Source organism: Arachis ipaensis, chromosome B02 (genome assembly GCF_000816755.2).
Source record: "Arachis ipaensis cultivar K30076 chromosome B02, Araip1.1, whole genome shotgun sequence".
NCBI lineage: Eukaryota > Viridiplantae > Streptophyta > Magnoliopsida > Fabales > Fabaceae > Arachis > Arachis ipaensis.
The window spans coordinates 102028152-102050839 of NC_029786.2; the positions used below are offsets into that span (position 1 = coordinate 102028152).

A 22688-nucleotide genomic window follows, 5' to 3' on the forward strand; every position below is an offset into this window, starting at 1 on the left:
ACAAAATTGTATTTTTATTTATTATTTTTTATTTTTACCTTTGTTAACTTGACATTATTAGAAGAAAAAAAATAATTTAAATTTATTGTATAAAGAATTGGTATCAATTTTATATAATAAAAATAGATGTAGCTATGAAATTTTGTAGAGCTATTGATTATAATCTTTAGTTTGGCCCATACATGTGATGTATCAATCTCTTTATCAGTTAAGTTTTTGAATTGTGATGACAACTCAACAATTGAATCAGAAGATAAACATAAAAAGCATTGCATAAAAAAAAACAAAATAAAATCGGTAAGAGGTAAGAGGTAAGAGAGAAAATCTTTAAAAATTGAGAAGCATTCAATTTGTTGAGTCCTTAGCTGTACGAGAATGTAAAATGAATGGTTCCTTGACAATGACTGCTTTAGAAGTTTGTCCTAAAATCTTTGAATCAACCGCACACACTATGAACAAAACACCTTCTAGCTCATCTATCTAACCGATAAGTTCTAGTGTTCCACAATCAAATATTTATCTTTTTTACATTATTCTTATATTATTTTATGAAACTACTACATAGATTACACTTTAAACTTTCTGTAGCTATAACCATATGTATACTCTGGCTTCTTCATCCACAAATTATTCGTAACTTGTTCTTGTATGCAAGACGACTATATAAATGAAATAATAAGCAGCTTAATTCATTACAATTTATTTATACATAAAACGAAAATTCATATGTTGGCTACATGAATAACATATGTTGCATTATCACCTCATCAATACTAAATAGAGTTTCACATTATATATAGTAGCATATAAAACATTTCAATGTTCATATGCATATATATACGTTAATAACTAATAATAATGATTATTACAAATTTTAGTACAAATATTATTGTGAAGAAGAAGAAGGTGTGATCTTGATGACAAGGCCAGGGAAGACATCATCAGGGTCATGGATATGAGGGTTGTTGTCAACGATATAAGGATCACCGCACTTGTCACTTATGGTGTGAAGTGTCTCCCCTTCTCCGACCACATAGATCTCCTCGCAGGGTCGTCGGAGAGTAATAATAGTGCTGCTATTGTGTTCATCAGTGAAGATGGTTAGCATGATGAGGAGAGTGGAAGAAAGAAGGAGAAGAGCACAGTACCATGAAGCTTCTTCAGCTGTGGCGTTTCCCTTTCTGGAGTTCAAAGACATTGTCTTGGTCACTTTTTCACAAAAGAGAGCAAGCTAAGATCGATGGTTGGAACTTGTAACTTGGAAGTTATTAATATTATATAAATGAAGTTAAAGATGAAATAGGAGAAAGAGAGAAAATAGGGGGCACGATGCTTGTGAGGCTCAGTTTTGGCGGTTATTCAGGACAATACAGAGGTGGTTGTGGAACAACAAAAGGAGCAGCAACATATATATCTATGGAAATATGGTCACGTATCTAATATATGGAATTTTTTTCAGGACAATACAAAGGGTTGTGGAACAGGGCAACAAGACATGGAAATATATATATATATGAATTAATTTTGATGCACGTCTAATTTTTTGGTTTTTTTCAATATTTTTTAATAGTCAGACTAAAGATTGATTTATTGCAGATTTGATGTATATATAAGACGGGATAAAATATTTTAAATTGTGATTCTGTTTGTGCATCAAAATTAATCTCTTTTTTAATACATAATTTTATGGAATAAAATGTGCTTTTTGTTTTTTTTTTTTAAGAATGATTTTAGGCATTCCTAGCTCGCTAATAATTAATTAGTTTAAAAATAATTTCATTCTTGAGAGTAATTTTGTTTAAATATATTTTTTTAGTGTGTATCTTGATATTAATTATCGGTCTGATTGTTTTGATTATTTGACATGATTTAAAAGTGTTAAGATTGAAGATATGCTTGAATTTGAAATGTTTGATGTTGTCAAATTCTCTTCTTTAATTATCTTTACTACTTGACGAGAGAGTCATTAGACCACTGTTCTAACTTGTCAATTAAAAAAATTTTAAACTCATTTTGTTTACATTTACTATATTAACTTTAAATTTTAGTGTGACTCTGCACATTCTAATATCCAATTTTTTTGGTTTTTTATTTTGTCTCTAGATTGGATTATAGTATGTCAATAAATATTTTATTTTTAAATGCATAAATCATAACTCACTCAAAGTATAAATTAGTTTTATGATGAGTCATGGGATGATGTAGCCAAGTATTGAATAACCAAGTATTGAATAAATTAGGCCTAGTTTTAAAATGGTGAGAGACAAATGAAGTTGATTCTATTTACACTGATGGGGCTGCTGTTGAGCAACAATACTGAGAGTGTGTATATGTAGGTAGAGAGACAGAGAAATAAAACTTGGTAATGATGGATTTTTTGAAAATTTAATGGAGGCAGGCTTGGATTATTGGTCGTATTATATTGGCTTCGGGACTTAAATGATTACTCATACCATATACTCATATCTGCTAACAGAATCTATATAATTAATGAAAATGTATATCATGCTATTAAAATTGAAACAAGAATCTTTGATTGAATGCTCTAGTACCAGAATAAATTAAAATCGGGTAAATTTGAGAAGACTTTACATGCAGTAATACATAAATTAAAACTTAAGAATAGAAACTCCTCACTAATGTAAAATTATTGATGCCTTTTAATTTAAATTATAAAAAAAAAGGAGCATGTGTGTAGTTTGTTTGCCTCTTCTTCAGAAAAAAAAGTGTGGGATTTCCAAGAATCATGACAAAAAGTTGTTCAATTACATTAGGATACACAAACCAAATAAGAGATTTACAAGATCACAAAAGTGAATGCAGGTACATCTGTTTGTACAAACTTTCAAATAGTAGTACAAGGCGGAATCAGAGGCATGAAGCTTTTGCTAATGTTGAAAATCAAATGCAGTGGTAGTACTCCCCTTGCTGCCTTTTAAATCCAGATTACTCTGCAAATGAATAAAATAAGTGCATTTCAATAACTTAAATGTGCACACTCTATAATTATAATAATTTAGAATGTGCCTGATTAATAATACCTTTGATCAAGCAGCTAACTTTCTTTTCCTATTCTTGGTCATGCAACTTACTTCTTCAGGAGTCGATGTGATTTTCCTTTAATCATCCGGATCATCTTGCTTTTCAGTGCGTCCATACTCTGCCTTGTGATGGAGTTATGATGATGAGGGTTCAACTGCAAGTTGAACTCCAATTCAAGTTTTTGAATGACATCCACGACAGTTGAGGCATACATTGGCAAAACCCCACACCCTTTGATAAAAACCTGTTTTTTCCTTTCTTCTACTCTCCCATATTCATCAGGTCTATCAACACTGAATCTGAATGACATCTTTTGGTTGCTAGTGCTGTCATCATCATCACACATTTCAATTTCCCTAAACATGTCTTCATCAGGAAATTGATAAGTCCAAATAAAAACGTGATCTTCAGAGTTCCGTCGTCTTCCAGGAACAAAGATTTGCCTTATAATTAGAAATGTGTGCTTAACATCATCTCCGAAGTGGCGGTATTCACACCTGATATTGAGAGTACCCCATTTATTAAAAGAAGGAGGAGGTACGTTTTGAGAAACAACACAACAGAAGATGAAACCCAACAACTGGTAGTAAGGTTGATCAAGTTCAATTGTTATGGACGCTTCTGTTGTCTGACATCCAAACCACTCTGGAACTTTGTACCCTGGATAACAAATACGACCATCCATTCTAGGATAATGATAATAATTTATCATCGGATAATGACCTGTCAAAGAAAACAAAACATTTTTCAATATTGTGAGATGGGCATCTTCCGTAATATCATTCAGCGACTCCTCTTCCAATTTCACGCAATTTTCAAATGAGATCTGTCTTCTGTTCAAACTAAATGCTGCCTTCAAACTGAATATTCTTTCCAGTGATGTGCACCCATTAGCAAGAAGCACTTGAATAGATGGTGGAAGCTCCGGTATAGATCGAAGACTACAACAGCCACTTACGTCAAGAGTCAATAAGCTTGATAGTGTTTTGATATGGTGTGGAAGCTCAATTAGCTCTCTGCAATCCCAAAGAACAAGACACACAAGATATGTAGAGCAATAGAATTCATGTGGTAAGCTCTTAATTCTCAACAAAGAGAAATACGAAGTCGTCAGTTTCTCTGATGACACCGAAAATTCCTCCAGGCTTGAGCACTTTTGAACCCCGAGTACTTTTAGAGATTTCAAATATATGTTGCTTTTGACACTCTTCAATTTTTTGCAACCATCAAGAAACAATCCCTCAAGTGTTTGGATGGATAAAATAGATGGATGAAGTTGACATAGTTTTTCACAATTACAAAGATCTATCGATATAAGCTTTGTTGCTTTACTGAAGTCTGGGAGCTCTACCAACTTTTTACATCCACCAAGTTCAAGCCTTGTCAAATTCACAAGATTCTGTAACAATTTAGAGATACATTCATCACATTATGCAAAAATCCTTGATTTTCAATCAAAAGAAAACGGATAAAAAAGAAGTTCATATTGGTATTAGTACCTGTGCTCCATCCCAGAGTTTAGAAGTTTGACTGTAAGGCATCCTAAGCTCAACAAGTTTCTCTGCACAAAACCTTAATGGTAGATAATTCAGAGGACAACTATTCCACTCCAGATAGCTGAGTTTTGCAGGAAACGGGTCCAGGGTTGTGGGAATGTAGACTTTGGACTGTCTTTGATCCGAAGGATCATAAAACTTAAGAAATCTTAGACGAGGCATATTTGTAAGGGTGTCCGCATTTAAGTGTAGATCTCCAATTTGGGACAAGTCTATCATAATGCCTTCTACTAAACTTTTTTCCTGAAAACCAAAAACGAGTATTAACAAAATGCTATTGTAATGGTTTAAGACAAGCAAAAACAATATAGGTGTGCCGTTTTCTTACCTCACTATTTTTCAATAAGTTGCAGAAATCTTCAGGTTTATTTATTCGAGTGAGTTTTCCAGGATCTTTATTTGATTCTTGGCGAACGACTTCCCAACCCATTTGTTGTATCAAATCATGCATTTCTATTCTATCGCTGAAAATAGTTATAAGAGCTTTACGCTCAAGAGTGCTTATTCCAATGTCGCCAAAGAAATCACACGAGTCTAGAAACCTTATAACATTATCCTTGTATGCTCCTCTGAAAAAGAATGCAATGTCAAGGAATATGTTCTTATCTGAATCATCTAATCCATCATAACTCAATTTTAAGACATTGTAGATCTCCACATTGGGATGAACCCTGAGTTTTTTCAATGCACTTTTCCATTCTTTTATGCTCCTTGAGTGTAGAAAGGATCCCAATACTTTTAATGCTAATGGATTGCCCTTTGTGTAATTAACTGCCATTTTTGAAAGCTCTTCATATCCATGTTCAGGATAGCTTTTGTGAAAGGCTTTTAAGCAAAAAAGCTCAAGGGAACTCTTAAAGCTCAATTCTTGGACCTTGTATATTGCATGCACTCTTGCAGCAATTAGTACTTGCTCGTCTCTTGTTGTTACAATGACCCTACTACCTGCTCCCAGACAGATTGCTTCTCTTGTTAGATAATCTAACTTGTCTAATGCATCCACATCATCAAGCACTATGAGCACCTTTTTCCGACTCAACTTTCTCTTGACATACATAGATCTTTCATGGGCTGATCCCTTCACAAGATGTTCTCCCTCAAGTAGTTCAGAAATAAGTTTCTCATATAAGCTGTGTTTACCAGACTTTTGTGATTCTTCTCTTACATTTTGTAGAAAGCAGCAACCTTCATATCGAGAGGCATATCTGTCGAATATTGCTCTAGCAATTGTTGTTTTACCTATGCCTCCCATCCCCCAAATCCCCACAGTTCGAACTTCATCAGACTCCATTGCCATTAAAGGTTGAAGAAATTTAAAATGCTCATCAATTCCGACAAGGTCTTGGGGTGCATTTGAAAAAAGATGCGACAATTTTTCCGAAATATTCTTGACAATATCTTGGATGAGTTCTGATTCATTTCTATCGTATATGGAAAAGAAAAAGAAAGTATATCATAATACAAGTAAAATTAGAGAAGAATAAGAAGAAGAAGAAAAAACAATAATAAATTAATAATGGAGACGAGAAATAAACAGCAAATGAGCATGTTTAAGCGGGTGATTTTAGTGAGTTTATATTTTAATACTAATTATATCAAGCATTAGATATTTAGTCAAATATATTAAATTAATTTTTAACCTTTTTTTATAAAAGTGAATTTTTTTTCCATGTGTAGCTAATTTTTTTAATATCTAAACCAACTAAATATTATTATTTATTGCTGTTTCTTAGTCAACAGCGTATGAAAATCATCCAAATCTTTATCAGTTTATTTGTACAATTTAGTATGAAACTAGCTCTATATCCGCGCATGTCACGAAATTTAGATAGATATATAAATTAATATAAAATTTAACAATTATGTAATTACAAATTTATAAAGCTATGTGAAAAATTATGAAAATATTTAATTCAAATTTGTTTATGTAATTTTATTCAATTTAGAATTCCAAGATAATAATAATAATTATGATATTAAAATACTTTGATTCTTATACTAATATTTTTATGTATGTGTGAGATAATATCTTTTTTTTTTAATCAAAACCAAATTTCTAATACAACTAAACAAAGTTAACGTTAAAAGGTAATTTATTTAATTCCTTTTAAAACTAATCCTAAATTTAACCATTTTAAAATTAAAAGAAGTATTCTAGTAGAGTTAAACCTCAGAGTGGTCCCTGAACTTGCACTCGACACTCAAAGTGGTCCTTAACCTTGCACTAGCCTCAATATTATCCCCGAATTTAACACAAGTGTTTCACGGTCGTCCCTGAAGCATTTTCCGGGAAATATTCCCTAACGGCGCGCTGACGTGTATGGAGAGGCGCCACATGGATATCTGATGTGGCTGTTATCATTTTTTAACTCAATTTAGTCCCTGAATTATTTTATAATCCTAATCCCCAATTTATTATCAGAAACCACTCTGTTTCTTCTTCTCTTCTCTCCTTTGTCTTCTCTGCCATTGTTGAACGTGATTTGAGTGGGTCATGATGGGTGGAGGCAGCAAATTGAAGTTATGATGAAGGCCCGAATTTTGGAGGTTATGATGCTCATGATGTATATCATGATGAGTTAGATGGGACAAATTCTTGGCATTCCGAAGAAATGAAGACACCCCTAACTCAGAGGATGATGACTCATTTCCTGTTTTCAGAGAAGAAACCAGGTTTGGAAAACTCCAATTAGAGGTAGGGATGAAATTCAACACGAAGATGGATTTTAAGGAGGCTGTGAGGGAGTATTGCATCCAGGAAGGTAGAAGAGTTAGATTCAAGAAAAATGATAATGTATGATGCAGGGCTTTATGTAGGGGTGAGGAATGTCCATGGGTTATCTATATCTCTAAGGATAGTGAGATTGTTTGCTGGCAAGTTAAAACCTTCAATGATGATCATACCTGCCCAAGGGAGACAAAAAATAAATTAGCTAACAGATGGTGGTTAGCAAACAAGTTGGTGAAGAAGCTTATGAAATTTCCAAATCTGAAGCACTCTGAAGCTTTAACATACTTCAAACCCCGCAGAAGAGCCCACTTTTGACAAGATGTATATTTGTCTGGATGGGTGCAAGAATAGATTTAGTGCGGGATGCAGACCTCTAATAGGGCTTGATGGAGCATTCCAGAAAACCAGATTTGGTGGACAAATCTTGGCAGCCATTTACGTCATTGCATATGCTATTGTACCAGTGGAGAACACGAATAATTGGAGGTAGTTTCTTGAGCTGCTGCAAGAGGATCTAGGGAGCTACACCCAAAATGGGTAGTGTTTCATTTTAAACATGTAAAAGTAACGATGTCTTTGCTATTTACTGGTTATTGTATTTTAGTAAGGGTTGAACTCCTTAGGTTGATGTATTTTTTGTAGCCATGTTTTGCTTTCATGATTCTGTTTCTATATTTACTGGTTTGTTTCACACATTGTTATTGCCTGTATTGATAGAATGGGGTAGGAGTAGAACTTAATAAATTGTGTGTAGGGATTAATTTGATGTCACTTATGTATGTGTAGGGACTATTTTGATGTCACTTATGTAAGGTGAGGGACCATTTTGGGTCCTGATATTGTAAGTTATTAATTTCAGTGGTTTTGTGCAGGGACTAATCACAGCTGTGCAGGAGGTCTTTCCTGATGTCCACCACAGATTTTGTGTATAGCACTTGCGGAGAAACTTCAATAAGCAGTGGAAAGACAATGAACTTAGAGGATTACTGTGGGAGTGTGTAAGATCTACTGCTCAAGAGGGATTCATTGAGGGAATGATGAAAATCCAGAGAGCTAAAAAGGAAGCATGAGAGTACCTTTCCAAATGACGAAGAGATGCATGGAGTCGGACCTTCTTCCCCTCCTAACCAAAATGTGACAACATATGTAACAATGCTTGCAAAGTATTCAATGCCATAATCAAGAAAGTAAGGGCCAAACCAATTATCACACCACCAGGTACTTCAACTATTACTCCACCCATCATGACCCACTCAAATCACGTTCAACAATGGCAGCTCAACAATGACAAAGAAGACGAAGGAGAGCAGAGAAGAAGAACCAGAGTGGTTTCTGATAATAAATTGGGGATTAGGGTTATAAAATAATTCAGGGACTAAATTGAGTTAAAAAATGATAACAGCCACCTCAGATATCCATGTGGCGCCTCTCCACACACGTCAGCGCGCCGTTAGGGAATATTCCCCGGAAAATGTTTCAGCGACCGTGAAACACTTGTGTTAAATTCGGGGATAATATTGAGGCCAGTGCAAGGTTAAGGACCACTTTGAATGTCGAGTGCAAGTTCAGGGACCACTCTGAGGTTTAACTCATTCTAGTATTAGTAAATTGATACTTCTAATTTTAATTTTAATACAATTAAATAATTTTAACTCAGAAAGGATATTTTAATCTTTTAAAATTAATTATTTTTTTTCAAAGATAGATATTTTATTGATTAATAAAATAAATGGATGGTCTAGAATAGTATTTTCTATTTTAAATATTAGAGAGGAATATATTTTTTGCTGGATTATAGAATTGAGGAATATATCACGAAATTGTGGGAGATAGTTAAAAAAATTCTAAAAATTAAATTTTGATATCAAAATTTGATGGTTAAATTTGTGTTAATGAATTTTTTTATTTTTTTAATAAAAAATTTAAATATCAGATTTGTGTTTATAAATTTTTTATTATTTTAAAATCATAAATCTGAATTTTTACAAAATTTACATTTTAGCCATCATAAAATTTGACCTTCAAATTTCTTTTAAAATTTTAATACGTTCAAATCTGATGATCTAATTTGATAATTCAATTAACAAAAATGAATTTCTATATTAAAAAAAGAAAACACCAAACTTACCCATAATAATGGATAACACAACAGCATGGTCATCCATTTCTAAAAAAAATTAGCCAAATAGGACAACACAAGAATGTGGATTTCTCCAAAATAATGAACAATAACTAAAAAAAAAAAGAAGAAAGTGAGACTATTGGGGATATTTCGGATACTAGTGCACTACTATATAGTTTTTATATATAGTTTTATTGAATTTTTAATTAAGTTTATATATATATATATTTTAATTAAGTTCCTATAACTATATCAGATTTTGTAATTAAACTTCTGTCGTGATAAAAACGTTGAAATTAACAGAATATTTCGCTAAACAAAACAAATATAAAAAATATAGAGACCTAATTGAAAATTCGGTAAAATTATAGGTTTTGACAAAATAATTAAACCATTTATAAAGTCTTCAAAAATTAATTCTAAAAAGGTATTTTGGTTTTTTAAAATATGATTAAGAGGATCTTTTAGTATCTCATGTTTTAAATTTATAATACAATTAAACAAATTAAATTTTAAAAAGGTAATTAAATCTTTTCAAAATTAACTATAAAGTTATTTTATTTTAAGGCTTTCTAAAATCAAATTCAATTTTCTAATACAATTAAACAACTTTAATTCTAGAAGGTATTATTTTAGTCTTTTTATTATTAAAGTCAAGTTCCTAATTTCTAATAAAACCAAATAATCTTTATTCATCCTATAGTATTTTAGTATTTATTCTTAATTAAGAGGGATACCATAAAACTCACCTATGTATATACCTTCCTAGTTAGTTGCTATGATTGCTGCTTGCTAGATAGTACTAGTAGTACATCTCTCTCTCTCTCTTTTAAATTTTAGCCAACAATACTTAAAGAAAGAATATTATTTGTATTTTTGTGTACACTTTTTTATACATTTTTTAACTTTAATATTAGAAGTGATTCATAAGAAATAAAAAATTAAAAAATTAATTTTTTTTTACCTAAAAAAATACACCAAAATACATATGATTTCTCTATTAATCTATTTAAAGTAAACGAATTTGATGTAAGAGCAACGATTAACTCACCATAGCGGTAATAAATATAAAATTAAATAATAAATAGTAAAAGAGGCTACATAACAAAAGCATATATTTTTATGGATGAAAAATTTTACCGATATTTGGATGGATAATGAATTCCAGATAAATTTGCCGTCTTCTTCATAACAGATTTCCAACTCTGCATAATTTCCTCTTCATATCTCTCTTTGTGGACATCAAAAGCCTCTGCAAAAGTTCTTTTTTGATGCCTTACATGAGAAGGATCAACATTATAAAAAACAGGTATCACAATCCTTTCATACTGTTCCATGCATTCAATAATCTTCACAAGCTCCTCCATACACCATCTTGAAGAAGCATAGTGTTCCGAGAAGATAACCAATGAGATGTATGATTGCTCAATTGCTCGAAGGAGGGTGGATGAAATCTCATCTCCAGGATGAAGCTTTTCATCGTCAACAAAGAAATCAATTTGATTACGCTTCAAGTCTGTTGTCAAATGACTAAGCAAAGAAGTGCGAATGTCTGTTCCTCGAAAACTGAGGAAAACATCATGTTTGATTAGAGGAACATTATTGAAAGCAGATGAACTAGAGAAAGGAGAATATGCCATCGAATGTTTTGTGTGTGTGTTTGTTAGTGTCGTGTAATTCTTGGCTAAAGCCTAAGGTTTTATAAAGAGCCAAGTGAGTCAAGCAGTCAACCATAATAATAACGAGGTGGCTAGGTTCTTCCTGGTTGTTTCTTGGTTGATTCCTCTCCCTTGTTAAAACTTAAAACTTAAAATCATAATAGAGATAGCTTTGCTTTACTTTTCTTGGTTGATTCCTCTTCATATATGATCCTCATTTTAAGACATACAAGAATAAGAAGTACTAAAAAATTAAATACTTATTTTATATTTTGAGTTTTTTATTTTTTATTTTTTTTTTTAAAAAAAAAGTAAGGAAGAAAATTTTTTTCTTTTACAATTTTTGAAAAGCACATAACTAATGTATTCCTGAGTTATGGTTCATTTTGGGCCGTGACAAAGTGGTATCAGAGCTTAGGTTTAATCTGTGTAATATGGAGCAAGTGTCCTATGGTAGAATCACAATTGTATAAATAGAAGCGCGTCTATTTATACAAATTGTGGCAATATCAGAGGCCTATAGGAATGTCATCCTTGTCCTATGTGTCATTGTTGTCTTTTGATTGTGATCATGCGTCTTCCGTCACTTCTTACTACTCCTGTCCCTTTGTACCCAATCTTGACTTATCATTTTGTAGCTTTTCTCAAACTTGCTTTTGCAATGACTTCAGTTTCGGTTTGGTTCGCGATATCTCCCTTGTAGCTAATGCTAATCTTTCTCACTTTTGTGAATATATGCTTTAATCGTCTTCATCTTCGTGTTGTTCTCTATGATTCTTGATGTCAATATCTCATGCATTACTTAGAAGATTCGATCGGTGTTTGCCATGGGTTATTATCTGATTCCCTTATAGAATTGTATTTGGATTTGTGGATTGCATGAATTTGTTGAGTTATTGATCGAAATGCTTTGTTCTACGAGTTTTTCTTATGTTGATTATCTTTGAAGTTATAACATAATTTTGAATTGCTTTTGATTCTTCTTTCAAATCAATAATTTTGAAAATTGTTATTTAGTTGCTCAAGAAGGACTATGTGATGAAACATATGAATAGAGTATTATTGTTGTTTATTCGATTTGTGATTTTGTGTGCTTAAGCGTAGTGAATTAATTGGGTGATTAGTTAGATGGATCGAAGATCTTTCTAATCTAGAAGTTTGTTTGAATTTGTCTAATTTGATAATTTGGTTCTATTATGGTATTGTGATGCTTGACATGGCTTTCCTGTCACAGAATTGTTGTGATTATGTTGTTCTATGATTTTTCTATTGTCACTGAATTCTGATGATTTCTGTGAAATGTGATGCTTGTGAGAGAAATTAGTTATTTCAAGAGATTTTTAAGAGATATATAATACTTAAAGAAAGAGATGAGAGCTAACCTTGCAGACTTAAATTGAGGAACAGGGAGAAAAATTGTTAACTTTTGAATGCTTACAATATAATGTTTTATTGGTTGACACAACTTTCCATTTATTCAATTGGGATCCCTTCCATTCTGTTTAGATGGAAGTAAAGCTCAGAAGACTTTCTATTATACTACCTTTATACTTTTTTTCAGGTTTATCATTAGTTAGATTAAGAAATATTTTTCGTGATTATGTCAAATGACTTCGTACTTTCAAGTGAATTTTTATGATCATGTTCATTATTTTGAAACTGGAAGTTGAAATAATTTGATTGGCCTGATTTTAGAAGCGCACAGCCGATGTGTCTGTGTCTTTTAATAATTCTGTGCTATGCTTTGATTTCATTGTTGCGACAGTAGATTACATTTAGACGCGAATGCCTTACTAAATGGCTGTTCAAACAACTTATTTTATGTGTATTATCATGACAAAAAAAAATTCCTTTATGTATAGATGTGGGTGTGTTGGAATCAACTCTGATAATTTTATTTGTTTTGGTGATGTTTGTCTTTTATTTTTATTAGCTGATTTCAGATATATAACTGTAACTGTGATAGCAATAATGCTACTTTGTTGTTTGAATTTGATTTTAAACTGGATATTTGCTTGAGTGGTATCTCAATTTATTAATTGTGAAGGAACTTGATCTACTCTCAAACGAATAATGCATGTGAAGGTAAAATATAAATTATGAACGCTTGCTTTTTGTTGATGAGTAAAAGATGAACTTTGCTTTTTGGTTAAGATCTGAAATTTGGAAATCTTTTTAACACTTATTTTTTTTTGAAAATTTCTTTATTCTCAACTATTGTTTTATTCTCAGAGATTTAGAGAGATTGATTTTCTGGGTTTGTGAGATTGAGATTATAGGTTTTAGATATTGGAAAGAACTTCTGACGATTTTGGATGAAAAAGATTGGCTATCTAATTCCTTAAAGTTGAACAAATTCTTTATATGAGTTTTTCCCTTATTATATTCATGGATTATCATAAAGTTATATATATAATTGATTACTTTTCTAATTTTATGACAGCTTTGGTACTTGTTTGCAATCTATGAAGATTGGAAATGTTTAAATTCTTTTAAACTGATGGGTTCATTTTGAGTCATTGGATTTAATCTTAAGTTGTTTGATCATAACTTGGTAACGTGAGAAATGATGGGTATGAATTGATCATAGTTTGATCTTGGAAATGTCAAATTTATCAATATTTTCTTTTCATGAGTTTTTATTTTTAGTTCGTTCATTTATTTTGGATTTTTTTTCATATGTTGCATTTGCTCATTCTAAATATTTCCTTTATTATTATACTTTAATTGATTGTGTTTAAATATTCCGTTTTGTTATTGTTGTTGATGTTTAGAAGTAGAAATCTCCAGGTGATACTATTTTTTTCTTATATATGCTAGCTTCTAATTTTGGATGAAACATCTATGTCCTTTTCCTAATTTGCTCTCTCAGTTATTTGCAATACTCTTATCATTTTTGGCCTTTTAGAGTTTTGATGATGATGTTGATGAGAAATGGTTATGGAATAAGGAATATGGTGAAGCTTTTTCGGTGATTTCAATATTTACTTATGCCCTAAAGCCTCTTATGCTATGATGATATTGTTCGGTTGGACTCTGTTTTGTTTTGTTCGCTTTCTAGTTTTGTTGAAAAAAAAAATCTATATTCTATCTAGCGATGTCAAATCTACGGAGGACCAAAAATTATAACTTGCAAGAAATAGTTCTTCTAAACTCTTTTGTTTCTTTTATTTAAGTAATGGTAATCGTTAAGTTTGGGAATGTTAGGTGTTCTTCTTGGGATGGTTTGTGTTGAAGTATGCGCTATAATCGTACTACGTGATTTGATGTATCGTTCATTCCATTATATTTCATATCGGGAGTTCCTTGTTTTAATTCTTGTTGAAATAAAATTTGATTATTTTGTTTCATGTCCTACATCTTATGCATATCTCGATCTTATCGTGCTTTTGGCTATCCCATAGATTCTCAACAACATAGGTGTTGACGTTGCATTCCTTTACGTGAATTATGTAACTCCTTGATGTAATCTGAATTTGCTTTACTATGATACATCATATCTTCTAGTATTCTCGAATTCTTGTTCCATGTCTTCTCAAAAAAAAAAAAAAATTGCCATTGACTTTGCTTACCTTCTTCTGGTGAACTTTGTATTTCTTTGATCCTACTTAAACTTGTTTTGACCTATTGCACTATCTTTTCTTTTATTGTTTCTATCAAAATTTCTTGATTCAGATTTTCTCGTTAAGATTCAATTGACTCTCTTTCTGGGACACTTCATTGTTTCTGTACATCATTGCTTAATTGAAATCTTAAGCATCCTTCCACGTTCATGCGAACACTATCTGTGAGGTTTGTTCTTCTCTTTCCAAGTTTTGAATCCTTTCGAGTAAACTCGTGTTTGTTTCGGTGTCACGTGCAACTCCCAGATAGCAAACGATACGTTAGTTCATTAGGACACAGCTTATCGATACTGAAGTTCGAAAAGTTGCAATTCTAAGACATGACATAAGACCAGTTGCTTCCATGGATATATACTACAGAACCAAGGAGAGTATGAATTAAGATTGTATTTTGAGGAGATTGACGAACGAAGTGAAGAGTGCTATGTACATCTGAGCTATCAAGGGAATGTGAGTCGGTGAATGTCAATCGTATCTTTTTAACGGAAACCTATCTTGTAACTTTTGCACCTCTTAATACTTCTTTCTCATGTTTGGTAAAAGTGCTGAAACCATGTAAAGTCTTGCAGATTATATCAATTTTAGAGGGCGAAAATTTTGTAAGGAGGGTAGAATGTAAAATCCCTCAAATACCCTTTCTCCTCTTTTTCCCAAACCAAACCCTAACCCCATTTTCCCAAATTAAACCCACTAACACTCACTCTTTTACGCATACACCCCACACCCCACAGCCACCTAAGTCCTAACCCTTCGTCCCTTCCCGGACTCTGACTCCATGAGCTTCAGCAGCTCAGCTCCCTCCTCACTCTTCGATCTTCGCTGTTTCGGTGTTTCCTGTGCTGCCTGCGCCTGCGGCCTTGCCTCAGTTTTGTGGCGTCACAAATTGCAGTTCGCAGCGGCCGGGCGGCGTGCTCCAGTTCTCTTCTCTGCGAGCTGCCTCTCGTCGTCGGTCTCCCACATCGCCTGTCCCTGTCTCATCTCGTTAGTCATCACAAAATCGGAGTCCCGGCGGCGCTGTGTCTCGTCTTGCCTCTGCTCTGCCTTTCGTTCCCCTCTCCTCCTCTGTCTCTCGGCGGCTTTGTGATTTAATGAGGATATACCATGATTGAAGAGTAGAGCTATTGGCCTCCTAAGTGACCTGAGATGCAAAGGTGTTGCTTTGGCTGAGGATCTTACCAATGAGATGTATCAATTTGGTGCGGCAGAGCTTCTTGCTGTGGCTGCTTTGGATGGTGGAATTGCATCCCAAGACGTCATCAAGAACTATCGCCAGCTCCATCTTGTCGCTACTCCGGTCCAAATTCTGTGGTCATTCGTTCCATTTCACTTCAATCCTCCTTACTTTGAATTTGGCACTCCGGGTTTGGTATCTTCGGTCCCTTGGGACCACTTTGTGAGTAGGCTTTATATTTATAACCGTTAAGCTTTTGGTTTATGTTATTATGAGTTTTTAATTATATTTATAAAACTATTATTGAAGAACTTTGATTTAATTATAATAATTGATTTATTATAGTTGAATAATTATTCTTATGAAATTCATATATTAGAAATTTTACATGAGAGTATATATATGTTTGATAAAGCTTTATATTATTTTAGAATATTGGTTTTATTCGAATATATACTTTTGAAGTATTAAAGTATTTGTTGGCACTCACTTTGAAATTATGAAATATGTTTTATGATTGAAAAAGTATGATTTGAAAATATTTTTGATAAGAAAATATTATCTGATTGATTTGATTCGATACCTTATATATTTGAGAGATTAAAGATTTATTGTATTAAACTATATGTTTTGAATTGGTTTGGGAGGCTCGTATTAGAAAACCGTAGTTAACGGCGGTTATGACGTTAACTTAAATGCATTTGGCTCAGACTCCATCTAGCAGGGGTGTTGCTAGCCTAACGTGTAGGCCACACGTTAGATCTGTTATTCTGTTAGGACACACAAGAGGAAAGGGCTACCCATAGAGGTGGAGCCGCCCATGTGTGGACTTTTGATTTGATTTCTGTATGAGAACTCCCTTATTGATTCACTTATTATTATCAACTATTATTTTCTAATTAAAGTTACTTTGATAATAATGTTTATATGGTCTCATGTCGATTATAGATGTATTGTCTAGTCACTGAGTTGTAAAACTCGCCCCGTTTTTTTTTTAAAACATTTTTCAGGAACAAATACTTAACTATGTGAGACTTTTTATTCAAGAGTAACAATCTGCAACGAGTATATGCTCCATATGTCATAGGCAGGATTCAACCATTTGTAATTATTTTATTTTTGTTAAAAATATATAACTATTTATTTTAGAACTTGTAAGATATTTATGACTTTCTTATTCAACTTATATTTGAGTCGGTTTAGGCCTGCTAAGAGACTATTTTCCTGAGCACCGGTCATGATTCATATTGGGCCGTGACACATAGTTTTTCACACCCCACAAGATTTATTGTTTTACATCCAGGAATTCGTGATTGCAGAGACCTAATTGAGAATCAAGAGCCTCCCTGCTTTCCATCCCAGAGTTTCGAAATTTGACTGTAACCTCTGCACAAAACCTTGATGGTAGAGAATTCAGAGGATAATCACACCACTCCAAATATCTGAGTTTAGCAGAAAACGGCTCCAGGGTTGTTTCAACGTATACATTCGATTTTCTTCCATGCCAAGCACCATAAAACCTAAGAAACCTTAGGTGAGGCATATTTTTAAAGGTGTTTGCACTTAAGTGTAGATCTCCAGATTCAGACAAGTTATACAAAATGCCTTCAACTGATTTTTCTCCCTGAAAAAGAAATAACCAACAGTAAAAAAGTGCACAATGCAAGCTCCATTTTCTATATAACATTATAAGCAAAAGCAAGATACGTACATATTATCTCACCTCACTATCTTCCAATACATTCCTGACATTCTCAGGATTCCTCAATCGGCTACGCTTTTTGAGGTCGTTAGGTGATTCATTGAAAACAATTTCCAAACCCGTTTGTTCTATCAGATCATGCATTTCAATTTTGTTCAGCGGTGAAATAGTTATAAGAGCCTTATCTTGGAGGCTGTCTATTCCAATGCTTCCAAATAATTTACAAGACTCCAGAAAACATGAGACTTCATCCTTATTTTTTCCTTTGAAAAAGAATACAATATCAAGAAATATAATTTTCTCATGATAGTCTAGTTCATCCACACTCAATTTCAAGACATTGTAAACGACCTTATTGGGATGAACCCTGAGTTTTTCCAGCGCACTTTCCCGGACTCGTATGCTTTTTCTTGAGCGTAAAAAAGAACCCAAAACTTCTAACGCTAATGGAATGCCTTTGGCATAGTTAACCACCATTTTAGAAAGTTCTTGATAACCAATTTTAGGAGAAGCATGGCCAAAGGCATTTAAGCAGAACAGCTGAAGGGAGCTTGAAAAGTTCAACGGCCGGACCTCATATATTCCATGCACTTTTTTAAATATCTGCTTGTCTGCAGTTGTTACGATGACTCTACTACCTGCTCCCAAAGTGAGTTGTTCACCAAGATACTCTAATTTCCTTGATGCATCCACATCATCAAGTACTATAAAAAACTTTTTCCCACTCAAACTTTTGTGATCACAGACAGATATGGGGTTGGCTGATCCTCTTACAGGGATATTTTGTTTCTTTAGTAGTTGAGAAACAAGTTGCTCACACAAATAATCCAGACCATGTCTTTCTGATTCTTCTCCGACATTTTTCAAGAAGCAACAACCTTCGTACTCTGAGGAATATTTATTGAATATAAATTGAGCTATGGTTGTTTTACCTATACCGCCCATACCCCAAATTCCAAGGATTCCAACTTCATTCAGCTCCATTTTTGCTAATAACCATTCAATAGGCCTGACTTGTTCATCAATTCCAACAAGTCAGGAATAGGTTCCAAAATTTTTATATATAATTTAAATTTATTCTATAAAAAATTGGTATCAATTTTTATATAATAAAAGTAGAGGTAGCTATGAAATTTTGTAGAGCTATTGATTATAATCTTTAGTTTGGCCTATACATGTCATGTATCAATCTCTTTATCACTTAAGTTTTTGAATTGTGATGACAACACAACAATTGAATCAGAAGATAAACATAAAAAGCATTGCATAAAAAAAACAAAATAAAATCGGTAAGAGGTAAGAGAGAAAATCTTTAAAAATTGAGAAGCATACAATTTGTTCAGTCCTTAGCTGTACGAGAATGTAAAAGAAATGGTTCCTTGACAATGACTGCTTTAGAAGTTTGTCCTAAAATCTTTGAATCAACCGCACACACTATGAACAAAACATATTCTAGCTCATCTATCTAACCGACAAGTTCTAGTGTTCCACAATCAAATATTTATCTTTTTTTACATTATTTTTATATTATTTTATGAAATTACTACATAGATTAAACTTTCTTTAGCTATAACCATATGTATGCTCTGGCTTCTTCTTCCACAAATTATTCATAACTTGTATGCAAGACGACTATATAAATGAAATAATAAGCAGCTTAATTCATCTATACATAAAACGAAAATTCATATGTTGGCTACATGAATAACATATGTTGCATTATCACCTCATCAATAGTAATTAAAAAGAGTTTCACATCATATATAGTAGCATATAAAAGAGTTCAATGTTCAAATGCATATATACCTTAATAACTAATTATAATGATTATAACAAATTTTAGTACAAATATTATTGAGAAGAAGTAGAAGAAGGTGTAATCTTGATGACAAGGCCAGGGAAGACATCGTCAGGGTCATGGATATGAGGGTTGTTGTCAACAATATAAGGGTCACCGCACTTGTCACTTATGGTGTGAAGCGTCTCCCCTTCTCCGACCACATAGATCTCCTCGCACGGTCGTCGGAGACTACTAATAGTGCTGCTATTGTGTTCATGAGTGAAGATAGTTAGCATGATTAGGACAGTGGATGAAACAAGGAGAAGAGCACAGTACCATGAAGCTTCTTCAGCTGTGGCGTTTCCCTTTCTGGACTTCAAAGCCATTGGCTTCGTCACTTTTTCACAAAAGAGAGCAAGCTAAGATCGATGGTTGGAACTTCTAACTTGAAACTTGGAAGTTATTAATATTATATAAATGAAGATGAAGATATAAGGATGAAATAGGATAAAGAGAGAAAATAGGGGGCACGATGCTTGTGAGGGTCAGTTTTGACGGTTATTCAGGACAATACATATGGTTATATATATATATATGAATTAGTTTTGATGCACGTCTAGTTTTTTTATTTTTTTCAATATTTTCTAATAGTTTGATAGATCAAAGACTAATTTATTGCATACTGAAATTCCATTTAAAGATTTATTATTGGCCAATGAGTTAATGTATATATAAAACGGAATACAGTGTTTTACAATACTAATTTTGTGTATCAAAATTAAACTCTTTTTTAATACATAATTTTATGGAATAAAATGTGCTTTTTGTTTTTTAAGGGTAAAATATTAAATTGATCCTCTATGTTTGGGCATAATTCTGTTTTGATCTTTAAAGTTTAAAGTGTCCTATTTAAATAAAAAAAATTTCATTTAGCTTCAATTTAGTCCCACCGAGAAGTTAAAGTTAAATAATTAACGAAATGTCCTACATAACAGCAATACAAGAACAAGGTCGATAATTTAGAGAACAAGTACAAGCTCTAAAGGTACAAAATCAACCGTGGATGCATCAATATATTTATTTATCATTCTCCTTGGTTCTATAGAAAATATTTCATTTAAATTGTAAGAAAAATGATAAATAAATACGGTTGATTTTTTGCCTCTGGAGCTCGTACTTGTTCTCCAGATTATCGATCTTATTCTTATACTGCTGTCATATAGGACATTCCATTAATTATTTAACTTTTGACCTCACGGTGGGACTACATTGAAGCTAAATGAAACTTTTTTTGATTCAAATAAGACACTTTAAACTTTAAAGACCAAAACAAGATTACAACTAAACAAATGGACCAATTTAATAATTTACTTTTTTTTAAATAATAGTTTTACGCATTCCTAGCTAACTAATAATTAATTAGTTTAAAAATAATTTCATTCTTGAGAGTAATTTTGTTTAAATATATTTTTTGGTGACATTAATTATCGGTCTGATTGTTCTAACAATCTCGCTACGGTACCAACAGTATTTTTGCCAACTTCTGTCAACTCTTGTTTATGATTGTGTTTAATGAAAATGTCTTTGTGGATGTATCTAATAAAAATGTCTTTGTTTTTTTTTTGAACCAAAGAAAGCTCAACACAGTAATGTGGAGCAACTGAACCAAACAACAAGTACTATAAACATTACAAAAACCCTGAGATATCCGATGTTGTCGTCAACACTCAAAAGGATCACTATCGGTCCATTCTTTGTAGCTCAGAATCGTCTTCCTGATTACAATCTCAACACCTGCTTCCTTGTTATTGAAAATCCTAGCATTGCGCTCCACCCAAATGTTCCAAATCACTGCAAAGAACCCTGTTAGCCACTTCTTCTGATCTTGTTTTCGCTTATGCCTATCGGTCCACCTCTCAAACAATTCCCTTAAAGTTCCAGGAATAGTCCAAACTTCACCAAAAGACCTCAACCAAGTACACCACACCTGCCATGTTAATTCGCATAGAAGAAATAGGTGCTGCACCGACTCTATCTCCTTCTTACATAGTACACAGAGATTATCATTGGGCCTAAGCACGCCTCCTACTCAACCTCTCTTTGGTATTAACTCTACCCACCAGCACAAACCACCCAAAGAGCTCTATTCTCGGAGGTACAAATCCGCGCCAGACTGAACTTGTGAAACTGTAACTCGTTATCTCATCCGACAGATACTCTGATTGTAGGACCTGCACCACTGACTGGGTAGAAAATATCCCTTTACTATCATACTTCCACACCATATTATCCTCTTTATCCTCTGACAACTTCACCGGCCTTAGCCTCTCATGAAGCTGGTTCACAAGTTCCAGCTCCCATTGGAACAACTCCCTTCTCCACTGGAAATTCCATATCCACTCAAGTCCATCCCAAAAGCCACAATCCCCTATCATGTATCCTTGTTGATTCGAGAGAGAGAAAAGTCTTGGACAAGTCACTTTCAGCGGCCCACCTTGCAGCCAGTTATCTTCCCAGAACAAGGTTCGCCTCCCATTTCCTACCTCCATTGCTAGGCCATTAAGCATTTTGTCTCTTATCCGCTGCTCCTTTATATGTAATTGACAGATGTCTTTCCAGGGCCCTCCTTTCACCGGTAACTGCTGAGTTAATAGCATTTCACCAGGGCTCAAATTGTTACACGAGCATATTATCTTCTTCCACAACGGACAATCCTCCTTTGAAAACCGCCACCACCACTTAAACAAGAGCGCTGTGTTTCGAAGTACTGCATCCCCAACTCCCAGTCCCCTAGCCTTTTTCGGTGCCTGAACCAACTCCCACTTGACCAACGGGATACCGTCATTACCATCCCCCTTGCACCACATAAATCGTCTCTGCAATGCAATAAGCTTTTCCGCAACCGCCTTTGGCATCTTGTATAGACTTAAGTAGTATATCGGTAGGCTATTCAGCACTGATTTGATGAGCACAAGCTTGCCTGCTTTGGTTAGAACCTTTGCTTTCCAAAGGCTGAGTTTCTCTTCCACCTTATCTATGATCGGTTTCCAAGTCTTCACCAACCGCGGATTCGCCCCCAAGGAAATCCCGAGGTACCTCACAGGTAGCACCGCTTGCTTGCATCCCAGCAACCCACACGCCTGATCTACCCAATCCTTCTCACAATTCACCAATATCAGACTTGACTTGTCAAAATTGATGCTCAGTCCCGACATCAACTCAAAACACTGCAAAAGTCTCTTATAATTCACTACTGTCTCTGTTACCGGGGGGCAAAACAATATTGTATCATCTGCAAATTGT

At 33.5% G+C, this 22688-nt stretch overlaps 3 protein-coding genes across 3 annotated transcripts; all 3 read right to left on the reverse strand.

The window, feature by feature from the left end:
• LOC107626034 (TMV resistance protein N-like) lies at positions 2699-11138 on the reverse strand. Its single transcript, XM_016328804.2, has 5 exons — positions 10592-11138; positions 4927-6019; positions 4542-4841; positions 3042-4441; positions 2699-2951 (listed from the first exon to the last, which is right to left on the reverse strand). The coding sequence occupies exons 1-4, from the start codon at positions 11089-11091 to the stop codon at positions 3089-3091; spliced, it is 3246 nt and encodes a 1081-aa protein (XP_016184290.1). The 5' UTR covers positions 11092-11138; the 3' UTR covers positions 2699-2951; positions 3042-3088.
• LOC107627893 (TMV resistance protein N-like) lies at positions 16997-18550 on the reverse strand. Its single transcript, XM_016330706.2, has 2 exons — positions 17627-18550; positions 16997-17527 (listed from the first exon to the last, which is right to left on the reverse strand). The coding sequence occupies exons 1-2, from the start codon at positions 18548-18550 to the stop codon at positions 17189-17191; spliced, it is 1263 nt and encodes a 420-aa protein (XP_016186192.2). The 3' UTR covers positions 16997-17188.
• LOC110269314 lies at positions 19457-19771 on the reverse strand. The gene has a single exon (XM_021117076.1). The coding sequence runs from the start codon at positions 19769-19771 to the stop codon at positions 19457-19459; it is 315 nt and encodes a 104-aa protein (XP_020972735.1).